General features: G+C 41.4%; 1 protein-coding gene across 1 annotated transcript in view; it reads left to right on the forward strand.

Moving 5' to 3' along the window:
• The window catches only part of LOC133877265 (probable pyridoxal 5'-phosphate synthase subunit PDX2), a 28,864-nt gene that overhangs the window by 5,278 nt on the left and 3,158 nt on the right, over nt 1-20,428 (forward strand). The window contains exon 5 of the mRNA XM_062315506.1: nt 7,124-7,315. Coding sequence (XP_062171490.1) covers nt 7,124-7,315 — 192 coding nt within the window. The remainder of the gene's footprint in view (nt 1-7,123; nt 7,316-20,428) is intronic.

Raw genomic sequence — 20,428 nt, forward strand, 5'->3', positions numbered from 1 at the left:
AATGTTTTTTTATAAGTAATAACAAATTTATTGAAAAGCGCAAAGGCACAACCCAAGTACACATGAAGTATTCAAGAGGGACATCTAGCTAGTAGCAGAAAGTGGATCTAAAAAACATGAAAATTCATAATATTAGAGCCAAAAGTTGCAGCCCAATGAAAAAGAGGATTAAATAATAAATAAAGTCTTCATTTCCACCAAAATCCTCTCGCGGTCCTCAAAGCTCAAATAATTTTTTTCCTTCCAAAGACACCACATAAGGCAGGATGCCGATCGTTTCTTTGCCTCCAAAGACACTACATAAGGCAGGACAAAATCATCTTTCAAACTGCATCAAGTTGAAACCTACCACCATTCGCTTTCCAGCAAGCAAAGAGATTTACCACCCGACTCGGCATAACCCAAGCCAACCCTACGTTGTTGAAGACAGTATTCCAAAGAGCACTGGCGAATTCACAATGGAGTAGAAGATAATCCACTAACTCCCCATTCTTCTTGCACATGCAACATCACAATGACATGTTTCTTTAGATTGTCCATGGTGAGGATCTTCTCTAATGTCCAAGCAAAGAACGCCACTCTCAAGGGAACCTTATTCCGCCAAATACCATTCCAAGGGAAAGGAGTATCATGAGGAATAAGAACATTATAGTATGATCTGATGTCAAACAACCCCTCTTAGAGGGTACCCAACAAAGCTTGTTTTTATTTTTTATTTTTTTATTTTAATAAGTAATAAACCAATCTCATTGAAAACATAAGGCGTCCCTAAGTATACAAGAAGTATACAAAAGGAACCACCCAACAAAGCTTGTCTTCACCACCCCCCTCTCACTCTAAAGGAATACAACAAGGTGAAAAACGAGGTAAAGAGATCCACCTCCCAATCGTGAGCCACTATGTGAAAGTTGATGTTCCATTTAGAGACATCACCCATCACAAATCTAGTATGGCTAGAAAAGTGCCCCCCAACCTCTCTTGATTTTTCCAAAGCCACACTCCATATGGCCCATGGATCCCATTGGAACACCACCCTCCATTTCATCAACACAATTCATAAAACATATCTTAACACAAGTGAAACTATCAAAAGTACGCATAGAACTATCATCATAAAATATTCAGCTCAATTAAAACATTGATATCATGCTTTGAAAACAATTTAAATTCTGTTATTTTTCCTTAGTAAGTAATATGCTTACATATTCTTGACAATGCTTGTGAAAGATCCCCAAGCCAAGCCTTTGCAATGCTCATTGCATTTATCACATTGCAAATTACCATTAAACTCTACTCGCAACCATACTTTAACTCTAGACAACAACCCAATAATACTCGAACCTCTCAAGTATCATCCTCCCATGACAACCCATAGTAATCTAAGGTTTACTTTACGACCCATTCACCATTTAATCCAACCCATAGAGGAATTCTAGGGTTTACAACTAAAAACCTCCAATTTATAAGACTTCGAAACATTTAGGGTTTAGTTCTTACCTTTGGTCAAATGGAGAAATTGAAGTTTCGCACAATGAAACTCCTACTCATAGCTTTACCCTAACTTAGAACCCTCTAATAAATAACAACCCTAAAGAAATTCCCAAGATTAAGCATCACATTTCAATATGTAGCTTAACTTGAAGAAAATTAATGATTACGAACTTACCTCAAATCGATTGTTGAAAATGACGTTCTAACACCAAGAATCTTGTTTCCAGGGTTAGATTTGTCTTTAGAAACTTTCTTGAATCAATACCCAACGTTTTGACTCAAACCCTAGGAGAGAAATGAGAGAGAGACGTGAGAGAGGGGAGATAAATGTGCTAAATGGCTGAAAATTCATGTTCCAGCCCTTATATAGTTGATTTGGTGGCCTCCCATTTGAACCGATAAAATTCAGTTTGAACTGATGTGGTTTGAACTGAATCTGTCAATTGGAACTGACTTAGGATGGGCCCAGTTCAAACTAACTTAGGACGAGCCCAGTTCGAACTGACTTAGGACGAACTTGGAATAGAGCTCTTTGTGAAGCTCAAAACATTCCCCATTCGAACTAACTTAGAACGGACTTAGAACTATATACTCTGGAACACACCCGTTCGAATTGATTTAGGACGATTTTTTTTTTTGACAAGCAAGAAGCCAATCTCATTAAAAAAGCGTAAGGCGCTCCTTAGTACACTGTGAGTATACAAGGAAAACACTTAGTTAGAAAGAGAAAAACGAGTGAAAAAGTTAGGAAATAAAAACACAAAGGGTGGACAAAAGCCGTAGTCCAAAAATACAAGGAATGGTAAAACGAGGAAATAATCTCTTCCAACGTACTTTCCAAGTCCTCAAAGCTTAGGACGAACTTAGGATTGAGCTCTCGGCCAAACCCAAAATTCTTCTAGTTCGAACTTGGAACTAACCTCTTGGGAAGACTTTCTACCATGCTAAATGGTAACTAGTTCGAACTAACTTGAAACGAACTTAGGATGGACCTCTCGGGAAACATTTTACCGTAATTTTCAAAGGCCCGTTCGAACTGGAAACCTTTGAGTTCAAACTGAAAGCTAAAAATTGGATTTTTTCCTAAATTTTCTTAGTATTGCTTTTCTCCATTAGTTCTAATTACTTATTTAGTTAGTTTAATTATATTAAACTTTGTTAATTATCTTTTTGGGTATTATACCTACCCTTGATGAAGGTGTACTGAGGCTTAGAGATAATCTTCTCTGCCACCATTTTCAACCCATTAGCTAGAACTTTGGCAACAATCTTGTACACTCCCTCCCACTAAGCTAATAGGTTGAAATTCCTTAAATGTCTATGGCCCCTGGTTTCTTTGGTATAAGAGAAATGAAGGTGGTGTTGAGGCTTTTTCCAAACATACCTAGCATGGAAATCATGGAAGACATTCATAATGTTTGCTTTGAGTACCTCCCAACAAGTGTGGAAGAAACCCACAGAAAAATCATTAAAACCCGGAGCCTTTTCAAATTAAAGGCTTTCACCACCTCAGAAACCTTAGCCTTCTCGAAAGGTCTCTCCAACCAAATGGCCTCCCCCCCTCTTTCCCAATGGACTCAAAGGAGAGTCCATCCAACATAGGTCACCAACTGTATTGCTCGAAGAACAGATTATCATAGAACCACAAAATATGTTTTCTAAGCCCTATCTAATCAGAACAAATTGTACCATTAACCACCAGTTGTTGTATGGAGTTATTTCTTCTATTCGAGTTAGCCACTCGATGAAATAACTTTGTGCACTTATCACCTTCTCTTAACCAAAGCGCCCTCGATTTTTACCTCCAACTCACCTCCTCCAAAATAGTTGTCCTCTCAAAATCATGAATCGCTGCATCCTTCCTTGTAAGCTCCGCCTCATATAAACCTCTCTCTTCCTCCAAACCCTCAAGAACCTGTAAATCTTCCATCAACGCCTGTTTCTTTCTCCTTATGTTGCCAAACTCCTCATTCCAAGCTCTTAAGTCAGCTTTAAGAGCCTTAAGTTTGCAAGCCAGAACATAACTTGGAGAATCTTGAAAGTGGAAAGAGAACCTATCAACAAAATCCTTTGATTTTAGCCACATGTTCTTGAACTTGAAATATCTTTTGGCTCCATGAAGACCTCCGCAATCAAGATGAATAGGGAAATGATCTGAGCATAGTCTAGGGAACCTCTTTTGAATCAAATTAGGAAACTGGACCTCCCAATCCGGGGAAATAGGAAATCTATCAATTGAAGACCTGGAAGGAAGGTGTCAATTGCTAGACCATGTAAAAAAACCACTCACTAGAGTTATATCCATGAGTCTTTGCTCTGAAATTAACTCAAAAAAATCTAACATAGCGAAAGCGCGACATTGAAATCCCCCCCGATGCACCAGGGTATGTCCCACCAACTACGCAAACTAGCTAATTCATCCCATAAAAACCTACTATCACCATTAGTGTTTGGTCCATAAACCCCCCACAAAAGCCCAAGTATATTGGTCTTCGACATTTTTTAAAGAAACGACAGTCAAGTACTCACCCACATACTCTTCAATTCTCTCCACCACCCTTCTATCTCACATGAGCAAAATACCACCGGAGGCCCCCATAGAGTCCAAACAACACCAATCTGCATGACTGCAACCCATAAGCTACGCACAATACTATAGGACATAAGCAAGCTCCATCTTGGTCTCCTGAATTTAAATAACATTGGGCTTCCATTATCTGAGTAAATTCCTAACTCCAAGGCGCTTCTCCCCTTCATTTAACCCTCTTACATTCCAAAATAAAAGTTTGGGCTTCATGGATAAACCGAGATACCTCCCCTTCACTCTGCTACGGCTTGAACTTCCACCCGCGTAATCATAGTTTATTGAGCAGTATACTCTTTTCAGCTCTCAATTACTATGAAAGGCTGCTTTGGAGATAGAAACCCATCCCTCCTGATTATGACTCGCTTTGGTAGTTGTAAACAAAGCCAAAATTACCCTTCAAACCCATTACAAGATAGACCAATAAAATGGCGTATATCCTTCACCTTTTGCTAGTCCTTAGCTAGAAGCCAAAGGCTCTGAATATTCAGATTGAGTAAACACGTTAAGGGAGTAACAGTTCAAAGGTTTGCAAACGTCTTCCCTATTACAAATCACCAATTCTGAATCTGCCTTTCCATATTTTTCTTCATAATGAATGTCAAGCCCATCTAATCTACAAGACTCTTTGCCTCCCGAACCACTATCTTCACCCACCCTTACCTCCAGCCCAATGTCTACTTCCTTTTTCGATAGACCTTCTTCATTGACTGGGCCATCCAACAAAACATATTCCTCTTCTGTCACAAAACCACCCACGCCCAAAGGATTGCCCTCGGCATATGTTCAATCTTCATGCAGAGACTTCTTGGCCAAGCCTGAAAACTCAGACCTATCTACAACCAAATCAACATTGTTCGTGATTGGAAACCCAGGTCTAAAAAGCATTTCTACAAGGTTATCCACACAGTCTGAACGTGAAACTAGCTCAAGATGCTACAATGGGGTAACCTCCAGCAAAACCTTAGGTGCTCTATCAACATTGGCATCGATAAAACCATCAACCTTTGAACTCCTTTTCCCCTTATCAGCTCACTGCTTGGCATCTGCTACAGGACATGCCTACGGTGCTTTTGGAGCTCTCTCAACCCTGCCTGAGCTCGACCTTACACCCACCTGATTCACAAAAAACCCGAGTCTGTACCGAGACAGAAGAAGTCCTGGCCTGTGTCTTTACCTTCCACGAGATGGGTTTAAGATTGGGCTTGGTTAGGTGTTATGATTCGTCCCTAATGCGTGACCTATCTAAGTTGGATTGGGAATTAACATATCAGACGTAACTTTTGAGCCTGGGCCAGACCCCAACTCAACACACTCCACTGGGTCAGCTACAAAATCTGAACCAGCTTGCCCCTGTGCCACGATAGGGCTAGCAATGAAACCCGAACCAGATTGATGCAGGTCCGCATCCAGCCTTACCATCATCCGGTCCATTTCCTCCCTCATACACACCAGCTGGGCATGCAAGTCGCGACAACAACAACGAGGAGCATATCCTCCTTTTGCCACACGTACAACATTACAGCCGTCATTGGGAATAATTGGAACATACCATCTTCGTACCACCCTAACAACTCGTGGATCGTACCCGGGTTCCTGCATCATCGGAGAAGGACGCATGGGGTCTTGCACAACCAATCATTGTCTCCTTGTTCAACTGTTGCTTTGCCTCCTTCCCTGTTTCAAGCATCTTAGACGTCGGAAAACATTCCATATTTTCTGGTGCATGCCCAAAAGAAGCTTCCCCCAAACGCAGAGCTCCATTCCCACCACCGTACGGTAGTTGAGGGTCCGGACCACCCCTTCGACCACAGCTGATCGAAATCTCAAAGGAAGCTGCATCCTTACGCAACTCCATCACCCAATTGAACCAGCCAAGGCCTCCCGACCCTTCGGTATGAGAATTGAACTGTGCCGCCCACCACTGCCATATCCTCCTCTCACAACCGTATAGCTCCCAAACCTGACCTGTTCCTTGTCTGGACAATGAAAGCTTTTGAACCTACTCTATAGGACTTCAAGAACTCCTTTGCAACGTCAACCTTAAGCAGCTCCTCCATGATCGACGACAACCATTTCAGTCTCTTTGCCCATGGAGATGGAACCCATAAAACTCCTGCTTCGTTTGAAGATACGCAAAACAAGGACACCCACGTCGATCAACCCGTACGATTTTGTTTCTACAAAACACCATCTAGAGACCCATCACAACTCACCAAGGAGAAGATCAACGAGAAAGCCCACACCGCCACCGTTGCTTGGATGCTAACCATATACTGTAATCATTTCAGTCTCATGCAACCATATATTGTAATCAATTGAGCCAAAACTACATTTCGCTGCAGCAATTCTTCATTAGGACAATCTCTCTCTTTCTCTCTCTCTCCCTCCCAAGGATACATAATGTTGGAGCTAGTATATATATCTGTGAATGAAGAGGAAACAACATTGAAAATCATTATTCTTTTTGTTTTTGTTTTTTTTTTTTTGATTTAATAGAAATTTGGCTGAGCATTGCTCCCTTTTCCCTTTCCTTCTCTTTTAGCGGATTATTGTTCTACATTGTCGCTTTCTCCCTCCTAAAATCCAACCCTCATCAAAGAGCTATCTTGCATATTGTTAGGTATAGATTCTTCAGTAATGGCTTTGCTTTGAAGTAACGATTTATGCAGTCTTTCATTGGGTATGAGGTTATGTCCCATAGTTCATGTAATTTTGGATTGACTCTGTAGATTGCTTTCTTCTTGAATAAAACATTCATACTCAGAATGCTGTGTTTGTTATTCTACTCTCCTAGAAATTTCATAGATAAGTAGGATATGTAATGTATGGAGTCACCCATCAGCCCCCTCCCCCCCAAAAGAAGAAAAAAATTCCTGGAGTTAATGTAACAAAAATTTTGATCTTCGCTTCTACAGAAGTCCTGCTTATTAGGGACTGACTTCTTTGAAACTTTATATAGTGATATGTGAGTCAATTTATTGTCACTATCCACTTCTGGGGTATCTCAAGTATGATTGTTGTCAAAACAAATTCATGTTTTTTCAGATCCAAAGCTTTGAGGCAGAGCTTTCAGTACCAGATCTTGCGTCTAAGGAAGGTGGTCCTGAGACATTTCGTGGAGTTTTCATCCGAGCTCCTGCAATCCTTGAAGTAGGGCCAGAAGTTCAAGTGCTAGCTGATTATCCTGTCCCCTCAAACAAGGTGTTGTTTTCGAATTCTGCTGTTGAAATGCAAGAGGTTTGTTATATGCTCATTGCCATATGATTTTTTACTGGCCATACTTTAAAAGAAAAATTCTCCGCTATTCAATATATAAACTAAAGTGTATTTTATTTGTCTTCTCAAAACTTTGACTGGCCTTGTTGCTGTTTAATTATACTGTAAAAGATAAGCCTGCAACACATGCTTGTTTCCTATTGCTGGAGTTGACAATCTTTTCCCTATCTTGTGACAAAAGAAAATTATAGTGTTCATATCAAACAAGTAGAATAACCACATCATAATACAAAGAGTACAATCAACCAGTTCCAATTAGTGTATCAACTATTCTAATGTTTGTGGGTAGAGGAGATAAGATTAGGAGTGATGGCTCGTAGAATGCATTTTATATCATGGAATTATGAAACACAACAATCTCTTAAATTTTGCCTATATTGAACTGGTATAGCATCATGCCTTTGGGTCTTCTGAATGTTACACAGATAGAGAACAGACTATCTTGTGAACTGGCAATGTGATAATGTACTTTTTTCTTTAATACTCACAGATTGATGCTTGATACTCCTTAAACATGATTGCTTTTGTTCTTGGACTAAGAGGACTTTGTTAATCTTCCACTTGTGCCTTTTTTCTCTTCTCACCTATATTAGCTTTCAGCTAATGTAAAAATGGAGCCGTCATACGAAAATTAGTTTATTATCAGTTTATAGGTGGAAAAGAGGGGGATTGTTGGGGGGGGGGGGGGGGGGGGGGGGGGCTTGGGTTGGGTTTTTTTATGACTGCTTCAAGGCCATGTTAATTTGAATATTCACCCCATTTTTTATTGATAGATACTCCTTTCCTTGGCCTCCACTTTCTGAAAACCCATTACTCCACTCTCTTTCAAAGGCCGAATGAGTCACATGTTACTGGTCTACACCCGGTGCAAAGATATCCCAATTAGAATGAAGTCTCTTGTTAGATAAGGTAAGAGACGTATTGTCCCCTTTAAGAGAATAATGAATTTATTATCCCTATTAGGAAAATAAGGAGACTTGCTCATAAAGCAGTATCTCTAGTAGGAAAATAAGGGATTTGTCCCTATAAGGAAAATAAAGTGACTTGCTCATAAAGTAGTATCTCTAATAGGAAAATAAGGGATTTGTCTCCCTTTAGAATTATATTTACTATTTACGTTATTTCTATTCTTACTATGTATCTTCTATTTAAATGTGAGAAGTGATTAATAAAAATATGAGAAGTTTAATATTCAACTCTAGTTACGAGCTTCCGTAACAAAGGATGAAAAATAAACAAGAACCATAAATTTTGGTAGGATAATTCGAGGAATCCCGTGCCTCCTAATTTTAGGGTAGTTTGAGGAACCCTAAACCTTCTAAAACAATTGCTATAGTTGAATATTAAACTTCTCATATTTTTATTGATCACTACTCACGTTTAAATAGAAGATTACATAGTAAGAATAGAAATAATGTAAATAGTAAATATAATTCTAAAGGGAGACAAATTCCTTATTTTCCTACTAGAGATACTGCTTTATAAACAAGTCTCCTTATTTTCCTAATAGGGGCAAATCCTTTATTTTCTTACTAGAGATACTGTTTTATGAGCAAGTCTCCTTATTTTTCTAATAGGGATAATAAATCCATTATTCTCCTAAAGGGGACAATATGTTGATACTTTCATAAGTTTAGGGCTTACGTGGTAGCACACATGGCAGCACTGAATCCTCAAGATAGCAATGAATAAGGAGTAGAATCTCCATATATTATTTTCCTAAGTGTTTTAGCTAATAAGGAATATATTTTTAAAAAACTTATCGAGGAAAAGATAAATTCCTGTCAACTTTTATTGTCATCTTAGAAGCATGGACTGACTCCGTCGTTCTCTCTTTCCTTTTCTTGGAGATTCCCGGGTGGTGGGTTTAATTTTTTCGTTCTGTTGGAAGGGATGCATTCCCTATAGGGGTGTCGGTTTCGGCTTGATGGAGAGCCGGTTCTTTGTGGAGGCAAAGTCCTTCCAATTCTCGGTGGAAGCAGGGTCTGCCGAGCTTCGGGTGGAGAAAAAGAGGAAAGGGTTTTCAGGTTCTGCTGTTTTCGGGTTGAGCTGCACTGCTTGGATGCTGTCGAGGGTGGAAGAAGTTTTGGGTAGTCCTGGGATCGAGGAATTTGTAAAATCCTTTAGGGAGGGGTCTAAGGCGACCATCACTCGGAGAGGTGAAAACAGGTCTGGGCGGTTCTTGGAGGTAGCTGTTTTTGACGGAGGCCGGAGAGGGCGTATTCTCTTTCCTGAAGATCGGGACGGGAAATGGTGGAGCTGTGTGTCTGGGGAGCTGAGCAAAATTCTAGATTTTCTGGGAACCACGATTGGGTCTTCGTCTTCTGGCGGTCTACCTTCCTCTGGTGGTTTTCCGTCGGGAATAAAGCTGGGGAAAGGAACAGGTTGTCCGTCGTTTGCGGAGGTGGTGAGTTCAGCAGCAACCGTCTCTGCATTGGGTTGCCGGCTTCTGGCTCAGAACTCAGGAACTAGGGTTGCGGCAAAGATTGATGGAGATTGGCCTTTGTCGGTCAGGTGCGACGTGGAGAAGAAGCAGCTGTGGGGTATGGAGATGGGGGCGGTCTGTCAGGCGAGAGATTGCTCCGCTCTGGAGGAGGAAGCGGTTGGTCCCTCGGGTATGGACCATCGTGTGGATGATCATTTCAGGTCTCGAGGTTGTGTCTGTAGACCGGTTGGCGTGTCCAGGGATTCAGCTGTTGAGGGCGACGTTTCTTTGCAAGGGGATGGCGTGTTTGGAGTGTTCGAGAAGATTTTTGAAATTCTGGGTCGCTTCTCAAGGCGCTGGTTTGGGCCTGTGGCTTTTCGAAACAGTTGGGCTCTAAGTCTTTGTTTGGTTTTAAACGTAGGGTGGGTTTTGTGGCGGGCCGGGTGCTTAAGAGGGTTAAGTCTTTTTTAAAGGGTTTCGGGCTGGGGCTAAAGTGATTAAGCCCAATGCCAAGTTGGATGCTGTTTCGGGCCATAAGCTGTCTTCGATTTCTGGTGCGATTTCGGGGCGGGGATCAAGTCCGGGGTGTCTTCAACGTTCGACGGAGGTCCTTGGGAGCGCTCTTCGGCTGGACGTGACGTCGGCGGCAGATTCTGGGGTGGATCTAGGTCTGTCACATTCAGGGGGTGGTTCCAGTGATCGGCAGCTCGTTCCAGTGGTCGAGTTCGTCAAGCAGGCTACCATTCTTCCCCCCCTTCCGGCGCCAGTGTTGCTTCCTCCGGTGCTTCTGAGTGATCTTCCTTCTGGGGTGCGGTCTTCTTTGGTTTTAAGTTTTTTCGGTTCAGGGCTCATCCTTCGGCAAGCAGTGGCTCTTTCGTCGGTTGGCTCTGTCTTGGTGAGGTCGGGCGTCGAGGAGTTTTAGTTTGGTGAGCCTGGTGCCTCGTTAGGCGGTGCTGGGCATGCTTCCGTCGGCGTTGTTTCTGGTGATCCTTCAGGATTTCTCCTTCGGCAGGCAGTGGTGCATTCGGATGCCCCTGCCTTGGTACGGATTTTTGGTGGGGATCCTCATTTTGGGAAGTTTGGAGGTCCTCCCGGGGTTTAGGCTTCCATTCCCCCTTTTCAGTGGGTTTTGTTTCCTCCGTGGCCAAGGCCGTTCTCCTCTGTGTATGGGTGCCCCCAGTTACCTGGTTTGTCGTTTGGGGTCTTTGAGGTGGGGGAATCTTCTAAGGGGGTTGGTCTGAAGGAAAGTGTTGTTTACCCCAGGGTAGTGAAAGATAGTAGGTCGTGTTTTCACACGATGGGGGTTTCGTTCGTAGGATTTGATCAGAAGGGTTTTCTGGATTTTTTGACTTTGATTGAGGATCAGCGCTATGGCTCTGATTCCCCTCCTAAGAAGGATAAGGAGATAAAAAGAAAAAAGGGGAAAAGAGAGGTCAAGAATCTAGAATGTTCAATTAATTTCGATGCTAGGGGAGTGAGTCATAGCCGGGTTAGAGGCAAGAAGTTAGGGGTTTGATGTAGCATTTCTTCTATCTTTTGGGTTTTTCGGGTGTTCTTCCTTTGTTGTTTTTCTTTTGTTGTGGTGTTCTTTTTGTATATTTCCTGTATGCGCGCATTTTACGCTTTTTTAATGCTATTTTGTTTATTACCTATAAAAAAAAAATATTTTTCATTAGCTTATTTTCCTGCATTATGTTATGACAGCTAGACCTAATGGTTATGTCTTATGACGGCTAGACCTAATGGTTATGTTTTATGACTTAGCCATCTTTTATATAAGTGTAACCCTAATCAATAAAATAACATGCTGAATATTATGAAAACCTAGAACCTTTGTTGGTATCTTGGAGGTCACAGCTCCCTCGAAATAGCCATTGGAGATCACGGCTCTCTTGAAGTAGCCTATATCCATTTTCTTTATTCCTTTTTTTAATTTGATTGCATCAAGTGGTATCAGGACGAAAGTTGATTGTTTTCTACAACAATCTTCGATCCACACCATCACCATGTCTTCCTGAATTTCCAAAATAAAGAAGAATGAGCAAGGTGGGAAAAGCTGCGGTCAGAATTCCTCGCGTGGAAAGAGGAATTGAGCAAATAAATGGAGGAGATTAGGAAAAGAATTGAAAGCTTTTTTCCACCACGCACCTCTGGCTAGCCAATCTTTGCCCATAACGGAAGAGTTCAACGCAGGTTTTGTTGGTACAAATTTTATGCCCCATATAATTGATGTCAAGGCTGGCAAGGACGTCACGATGCAGCCTGATTTTTCTAGGGGTATTTCAAGCCTTGATGGTCGTGTTGTCGGGGGAGGAGTTGCTGGAATTCTGGTAGCAGCTAGTCCAGTGCAGTTTGGCTTCAACGGTAGAGTTCTACCTAGCAACCAGCTTGAGCCGAAACCAAAGAAGTTGAAGAATGGGTCCAGTAGGCCAAGAGAGTCACAGTCTCTCTATTAAGAAGGGGCTAACAATATCAAGGGAGTGCTTCAGCAGATTGTGAAGAAGAAAGAAGATAGGAAGTAAGGGTTGGAAGAGCATGGAGTAATTTTTACAAAACCAGAACTGAAACAGAATGAGAAGGAGAAGGGAGAGCATGACGAGTGCAGTTTGGCTTCAACGGTAGAGTTCTACCTAGCAACCAGCTTGAGCCGAAACCAAAGAAGTTGAAGAATGGGTCCAGTAGGCCAAGAGAGTCACAGTCTCTCTATTAAGAAGGGGCTAACAATATCAAGGGAGTGCTTCAGCAGATTGTGAAGAAGAAAGAAGATAGGAAGTAAGGGTTGGAAGAGCATGGAGTAATTTTTACAAAACCAGAACTGAAACAGAATGAGAAGGAGAAGGGAGAGCATGACGTGATTTTTGCTTGGTTCAGGAAGAGAGAGAAAAACAAAAAAGAAGAAGAAGTTGGTCAAAGAAGTTGGGATTTTATCGCTGGATCGACTTTTCCATATGGAATTAAAGCTCTTGTTGATTTGGGTTCTAGAGGGGCTTTAGGAGGCATCTTGTTAATGTGGGATAGAAGAGTAGTCGAGAAGATTGAAGAGTATGTGGGGAGGTATGTGGTAGCTTGTGCATTCCGTAGTGTGTCAGTAAATTTTGATTGGGGTTTTGCGGGTGTTTATGGAACTAATGATGATGGTGATAGGAGAGGGCTTTGGGATGAATTGGCAGGTTTGAGGAATATTTGGGAGATGCCTTGGTGTATTGGGGGGGGGGGGGGGGATTTTAACATCGTTCGGTCTCCGAGCGAAAGAGGAGGGGAAGTGAGATCATCTCAGGCTATGGTTGAGTTTTTTGAGTTTATTTTTGAACAGGGTCTCATCGATATTCCTTTGGTTGGGGGGAGATCCACTTGGTCAAATTGCTGCTCTTGGTCCAGAATTGATCGATTTTTGCTTTCTACAGAATGGGAGGAATATTTTCCAGATGTGTCGCAAAGACGTCTACCTCGTATTCTTTCGGGTCATTATCCTCTGCTTTTGGATTGTGGAGTCGGGAGACGTGGTAGGGGGTCGTTTAAATTTGAAAATATGTGGTTGCAAGAGGAAGGATTTGAGGAGCAGGTGAAGAGATGGTGGGGATCTTATATGTATGAAGGTACGCCTAGCTTTGTGTTTGCCAGTTAGTTAAAAGCATTGAAAACTGATCTTAAACAATGGAATGAGGAGGTGTTTGGGAATGTAGGGGTTCAGAAAAAGAAACTGGAAAAGGGTCTGTGTGAGCTGGATTTGATCGCAGAGGATAGGCCGTTATCTGATGAAGAAAAGTTCAAGAGAGAAGAGTTTTCTAGAAACTTAGAGCGGCATGTTCTTCTTGAAGAAGTGAGTTGAAGACATAAATCTAGGGCATTGTGGTTAAAAGAGGGTGACAGTAATACCAAATTCTTCCACCGGCTAGCTAACTCTCATAGAAGACATAATACGATTGAGGCTCTAGTGGTGGATGGACAATTGACTGATGATAGGACAGTTATCCAAGATCATATTGTGAAGTTCTACAAAAAGCTGTACAATGAGCAATATCAGTGGAGACCAAAGGCAGATGATTTATCTTTTCTTTCCATTGATGAAGAGGATAGAACATGGATGGAACGTGAGTTTGAGGAAGATGAAATTTGGGCGGTAATTCAGAATTTCAAAGGCGATAAGGCTCCTGGGCTTGATGGTTTTACTATGGCATTTTTTCAGAAGTGTTGGGAGATTTTGAGGACTGATATTATTGCGGTGTTAAAGGAGTTTCAAACCAGTGGAAAGTTCGAAAAGCGCCTTAACGCTACCTTTGTGTCGCTGATTTCAAAGAAAGCTGGAGCAGTGGATATCAAGGATTTTCGACCTATCAGTTTAATAGGTGGAATGTACAAAATTATCTCAAAGGTCCTGGCAAATAGGTTGAAGTTGATGTTGGGGAAGGTTGTTTCCCATTCTCAGACTGCTTTTATCAAGGGGAGGCAAATATTGGATTCTGTTTTGGTGGCAAATGAATGCGTGGATAGCAGGATTCGATCTGGAACTCCGGGCATTATTTGTAAATTGGATTTGGAGAAGGCGTATGATCATGTAAGTTGGGAGTTTCTGCTTTATGTCTTGAAGAGATGCGGTTTTGGGGAGAGATGGTGTGGCTGGATTGCTCATTGTATTTCTATTGTTTGTTTTTCCATAAATATCAATGGGTCGCCTTCAGGGTTTTTTTGTAGCTCACGGGGTCTTCGACAAGGGGATCCTTTGTCTCCGCTTTTGTTTGTGTTGGTGATGGAGGCTTTCAGTCGGATGATATATGCGACGGTGGATAGTGGGCGCCTATCGGGGTTCTCAGTGGGATCGAGTACGCAAGATGCTATGATAGTATCCCATCTTTTATTTGCAGATGATACGTTGATTTTTTGTGATCCTATTGCTGACCAAATCCGAGACTTGAGGTGTTTGTTGCTTTGTTTTGAAGCAGCTTCAGGCTTGGGAATTAATTTGTCTAAATCTGAGATGGTTCCGGTAGGTGAGGTAGGGGATGTGGAGGAGTTGGCTAGTATTCTTGGGTGTGGTGTGGCCTCACTTCCGTTAAAGTATTTGGGTTTGCCATTGGGTGCTAAGTATAAAGACGCTCATATGTGGAATAGCGTCATTGAGAGGATGGAAGCGAGATTAGCGGGGTGGAAGAGTTTGTATTTATCTAAGGGTGGGAGGTTAACTTTGATTAGTAGTACTCTTTCAAGTTTACCTACGTATTTTATGTCTCTCTTCCCTATTCCAGTGGGAGTGGCAAATCGTTTGGAAAAACTTCAGAGAGACTTCCTTTGGGGTGGTATTGGAGATGAATTTAAATTTCATTTGGTTAATTGCCATACGATTTGTTCTTCAAAGGTTTCGGGGGGACTAGGAGTGAGAAATATGGTTATGTTCAATAAAGCTTTGATGGGTAAATGGTTATGGAGATATGTTTTGGAGAGGGATGCTCTGTGGAGAAAAGTGGTGGATTCTAAATATGGAAGTATGGGGGGTGGTTGGTGCTCTAAGGAGGTTGTGGGTTCTTTTGGGTTCGGAGTTTAGAAGAGTATTAGGAGGGGATGGGATTCTTTTGCAGCTCATGTGAGATATGAGATCGGGAATGGTTCGAAAGTTCTATTTTGGCATGATGTGTGGTGTGGGGAATTTCCTTTGAAGACTCTTTTTCCAGAATTGTTTCTCATTGCTAGAGGCAAGGATGCCTGGGTGGAGGAGAATATGCAGAGACAAAATGGCACAATTCTGTGGAATATTTTGTTTTCTCGCCCAGTTCATGATTGGGAGGTGGAAGGGGTTAGTAGATTTTTTGAGATGTTGTATACTCTTAAAGTTAGAAGTGAGGGAGAGGATAAAATGTGTTGGATTCCAGCGCGAAAGAAATCTTTTCAGGTAAAGTCTTACTATAAGGTTTTATCTAGTCCTATTCAATCTTTTTTTCCGTGGAAAAGTATTTGGAAAGTTAAGGTCCCCCTGAGAGTGGCATTCTATGTGTGGACGGCAACTTTAGGGAAAATCTTAACTTTGGATAATTTAAGAAGGAGAAACATTATTGTGATAGAGTGGTGCTATATGTGTAAGAATTCTGGTGAGTCTATTGACCATTTGTTTCTGCATTGTATGGTTGCTATAGAATTGTGGAGGACGATTCTGCAAATGTTTGGGGTGGAGTGGGTAATGCCGCAATCGGTGAAAGATATGTTGGGGAGTTGGATGGGGCAAAAGGGTAATCAAACTTTGATACCGATTTGCGCATGGTTCCTTTGTGTTTGATGTGGTGTGTATGGAGGGAATGAAATGCACGTTGTTTTGAAGATTGTGAGACTGATTTGATGAACTTGAAGAAAATGATGCTACAAACGTTGTTTATGTTGAGAGAGAAAATTCAGTTTATCCATGAGTGTTCTTATTTTGAATTCATAGATAGGTGCTCTCTTTTTTCTTTGAATTAAGGGCCTCTTGTATACGTCCTGTGTACTATGGGTTGCGCCCTTTTGCGCTTTTTCAATATACTTTACTTATAAAAAAAAAAATGATCCAGATAGGTTGCAAGTTGGCAATGGAGTGAGTTTTGCAAAACCAGAATTTTTCCTTGGGGACAAGGAAGATGTTATGGGAGAGGGATGATACGTTCAGAATTTTAGAGCTTACGTGGCAGCACACGTGGCAGTACTGAATCCCCAAGACAGCAGTGAATAAGGAGTATAATCTCCATATATTATTTTCTTAAGTGTTTTAGCTAATAAGGAATGTATTTTCCATTAGTTTATTTTCCTGCATTGTGTTATGACGGTTAGACCTAATGGTTATGTCTTATGACTTAGCTGTCTTCTATATAAGTGTAACTCTAATCATTAAAATATCATGCTGAATATTATGAAAACCTAGAACCTTTGTTGGTATCCTGGAGGTCACGGCTCCCTCAAAGTAGCCATTAGAGATCACGGCTCTCTCGAAATAGCCCATATCCCTTTTCTTTGTTCTTTTATTTTTTATTTATTTATTTATTTTATTTTTTATTTGATTGCATCATACGTCTCTTACCTTATCTAACAAGAGACCTAATTCTAATTGGGACATCTTTGCACTGGGTGTAAACCTGTAACACTCCTACTCCCTTCAAATGGACCTTGTCCTCAAGGTCCTTGAATTATTTCTCGGATTGCTGCTGACGTGGGGTGTCATCACTTGAAGAAGTCAAAATAAACGAACTGCATTTGAAGACCCATGTGGTTCCTGTAACCTGTTCCTCCATTTTTTTTTTTTTTTGAATATTTTCTGACACATTGGTTAGAAATGGCGACACCATTTCACTCGGATAGGCATAGACCATCAACATCTCACCCACCCTCCATTAATTCTCCACTACTTTTCACCTAAGATTTTGGCTTGCACACTACACAAGCACTCACGGTTCTCTTCAATTCGCCCCTTTCCAAGACAACCAACAAACCAATGCTCTAAAATTCATCTTTCCAATGGCCATTAATTTCCATTTCCAACGTCTTCTTCCTACAGCCAACTCTCCAGCTTCCTTAAATTTGTTTATACCCGATTTATTTCCAGTCATGTGGTTAATTGCAAAAGCCCATTACCGCCATAGCAGAAACTGCTCAAGCCTCTTGCGTCTATATTTCCAACTCCATTTGTATAGTATGACAACAAGATTCTTCAGAGAGTCGAAAACACTCAAAAATTTCAGTTTATTATTTGAAACCCATACCTTAACCTTCAAAAAATGAAGGATGAAGCCAAGATAGCCATGACCAGTGCCGACCTTGAAGTAAGGTTGAAGCGAACCACATATGGGTTCCTAAAAGGGTTCGACGACCACAACGTCCTGGGTTAGGTCAATGGCTCTGGATTCGACGTGGTTCCGCGTTGCGAACTTCCGGTCGAAGAGGCGAGGCGAGATGGCATCCCTCTCAGTTGAGTCCTAAAACCCAAATGTGCTCTAGATTTGAACCGCCACTTTTTGCTCCATCATTGCCGTCACAGGCCGCTCTTCCATGGGCTCAATGTTCGTGGCTGGGCATAAACTCTCATCTGTAATGGATTCTTCTACGTCCTCAATGTTCTGGTTGAGATTTACGAAGCTCTCTGCCTTTTGATAGGCGACCACAACGGGAGGTGAAGATGAGAGTGATATTACCTTGTGATGTTTTTTTTGATAAGTCTATTACCTTGTGATGTGTCTCAATGTTATCTCTTCATTGCTTGAAAATCTGAGCTGTCCATGCGTTAAAGCCCTTGGATTTGTTCCTTGAAGAGCTTTCCTAACCCACTCGGTTGTGTCCATGAGAATTCTAGGATTGGTTGATCATCGCCGCCATCCTCTCTTCCATATGTTTGAGAATTCGGTCTTCCATGGTACTCAACGTATTCAACACCCTTTCCATGCTATCTTGCCGTTGCTCTGTCATGTCTTTGTTTGACTCTGATACCAAGTTGTTACGGGCCTCCGTAACAAATGATGAAAAATAAACAAGAACGATAAATTTTGGTAGAATAATTCGAGGAATCCTGGCCTCCAAATTTTAGGGTAGTGCAAAGAACCGTAAACCTCCTAAAACAACTGCTAGAATTGAATATTAAACTTTTCATATTTTTATTCATCACTTCTCATGTTTAAATAGAAGATTACATAGTAAGAATAGAAATAACGTAAATAGTAAATATAATTCTAAAGGGAGACAAATCCCTTATTTTCCTCCTAGAGATACTGCTTTATGAGTAAGTCTCCTTATTTTCCTAAAAGGGACAAATCCCTTATTTTCCTAGAGATGCTGCTTTATGAGCAAGTTTCCTTATTTTCTTAATAGGGATAATAAATTCATTATTCTCCTAAAGGGGACAATCCGTCTCTTACCATATCTAACAAGAGACCTAATTCTAATTGGGATATCTTTGCACTGGGTGTAGATCCGTAACATCACAAGTTTCAGTCATTCAAAATAAGGAAATGACAGGAAAATCCCATTCCGGTTAAGTCTTCCTTCTCCCATATGGGGCCCTTGAAGGTTAGAAGGCTTGCCTCCGCGCCTGAGAGACGGCACATGAACTTACAAGCTGCAATTTCATTTGGCGCAGCAAAGGCAAAAGAAAAAGGGACAAATGATCCAGTGATCTTGATGTATGACTTTTTATCAAATTGCTACATAAGATTCAAAAGTTATCAATTCACTCCCTAAAGCTTGAAATTGTTATCAAATAGATCATTTTATTTTATTTTATTTTTTTTATATATAAGTAATAAACTGGTCTTATTAAAAGCGTAAGGCGCCTCGAAGTATACCAGAAGTATGCAAGAGAAAGCACCTAACTAGAAAGCGAAAAACGAACAAGAAAATTGCCAAAATTAAGCGATAAAGGGGACACAAAAGCCGTCGTTGAAAGAGACAAAGTATGACAAAAGAAACTAAAATATCATCCAAGTACCTCTCCAAATCCTCGAAACACCTAATATTTCTTTCCTTCCAAACACACCAAAGAAGGCATGTCGGCACCATCTTCCAAATCGCAGCACTCCTTGGCCTTTCGGACGTCCACCAACAAGCAAACAAGTTAAAGACTCTTCTAGGCATAATCCAAGCCAAACCAAAACGAGTAAAGAGAGCACTCCATAAAGCGTAAACCACATTGCAGTGAAGAAGAAGGTGATCCATCGATTCCCCATTTCGCTTGCACATGCAACATCTATCCATCAAAATAACATGCCTCTTCCCAAGGTTATCCAAAGTAAGGATCTTACCTAGGGCCGCCGACCACGCAAAAAAAGCCGCCATCGTAAGAGCCTGAGTCCGCCACACACTCTTCCAATGAAAGTGACTCTCCACAGAGGAAGCCAGAGTGCTAAAGAAAGACCCGACCTTGAACATGCCTTTTTTGGAGGAGACCCACCACAACCTATCTTCACTACCTCTTCTTACATTGACTGAGTGGAACACTTGGAAAAAAGAAGCAAAGACATCCACTTCCCAGTCATGCACCTCTCTAGAAAAGCTCACGCTCCACTGATTAGAACCACCCTAGAGCGTCAAATTATCCGCAATAGAAGCGTCATTCGCACGAGCAATACCAAATAAAACAAGAAAAGCTTCCTTAAGAATTGTATCCCCACACCACAGATCATGTCAAAATTTGGTTCTAGCCCTATCTCCCTCCTCAAATCTAGAAAAGCCTAAGAATGTCTCTCACCCTTTCCTGATGTTCTTCCCCAACCCCACCCCAAAAGTACCTGCAGGCTCAAAGAAGCACCAACCTCCCCATAAATTGCCAAACCACAATTCTCCACCAAGTTTCTCTCTCAATCCCATAACACCACAACCATTTAACTAACAGAGCTCGGTTGAACATCACCAAACTTCTGATAATCAGCTCAGCCTCTGAAATTGGGGTACAAATCTTAGGACCAACTCACCAAGTGATGTTTGAACTCATCACCGATCCCTCCCCATAAAAAGTCTCGTTGTTGCTTCTTAATGCGAGCACCTACACTTACTAGGAGAGGAAAAAGAGACAAAATACGTGGGTAAGTTGACAAGGGTACTCTTGATAAGGGTGACTCTACTTCCCTTGGAAAGGCGTAGCATTTTCTAGTTGGCCAACCGACGTTTAATCTTCTCGATAACACCGTCCCAAATATAAATAGATTTAT

Source organism: Alnus glutinosa, chromosome 9, assembly GCF_958979055.1.
Source record: "Alnus glutinosa chromosome 9, dhAlnGlut1.1, whole genome shotgun sequence".
NCBI classification, from domain to species: domain Eukaryota; kingdom Viridiplantae; phylum Streptophyta; class Magnoliopsida; order Fagales; family Betulaceae; genus Alnus; species Alnus glutinosa.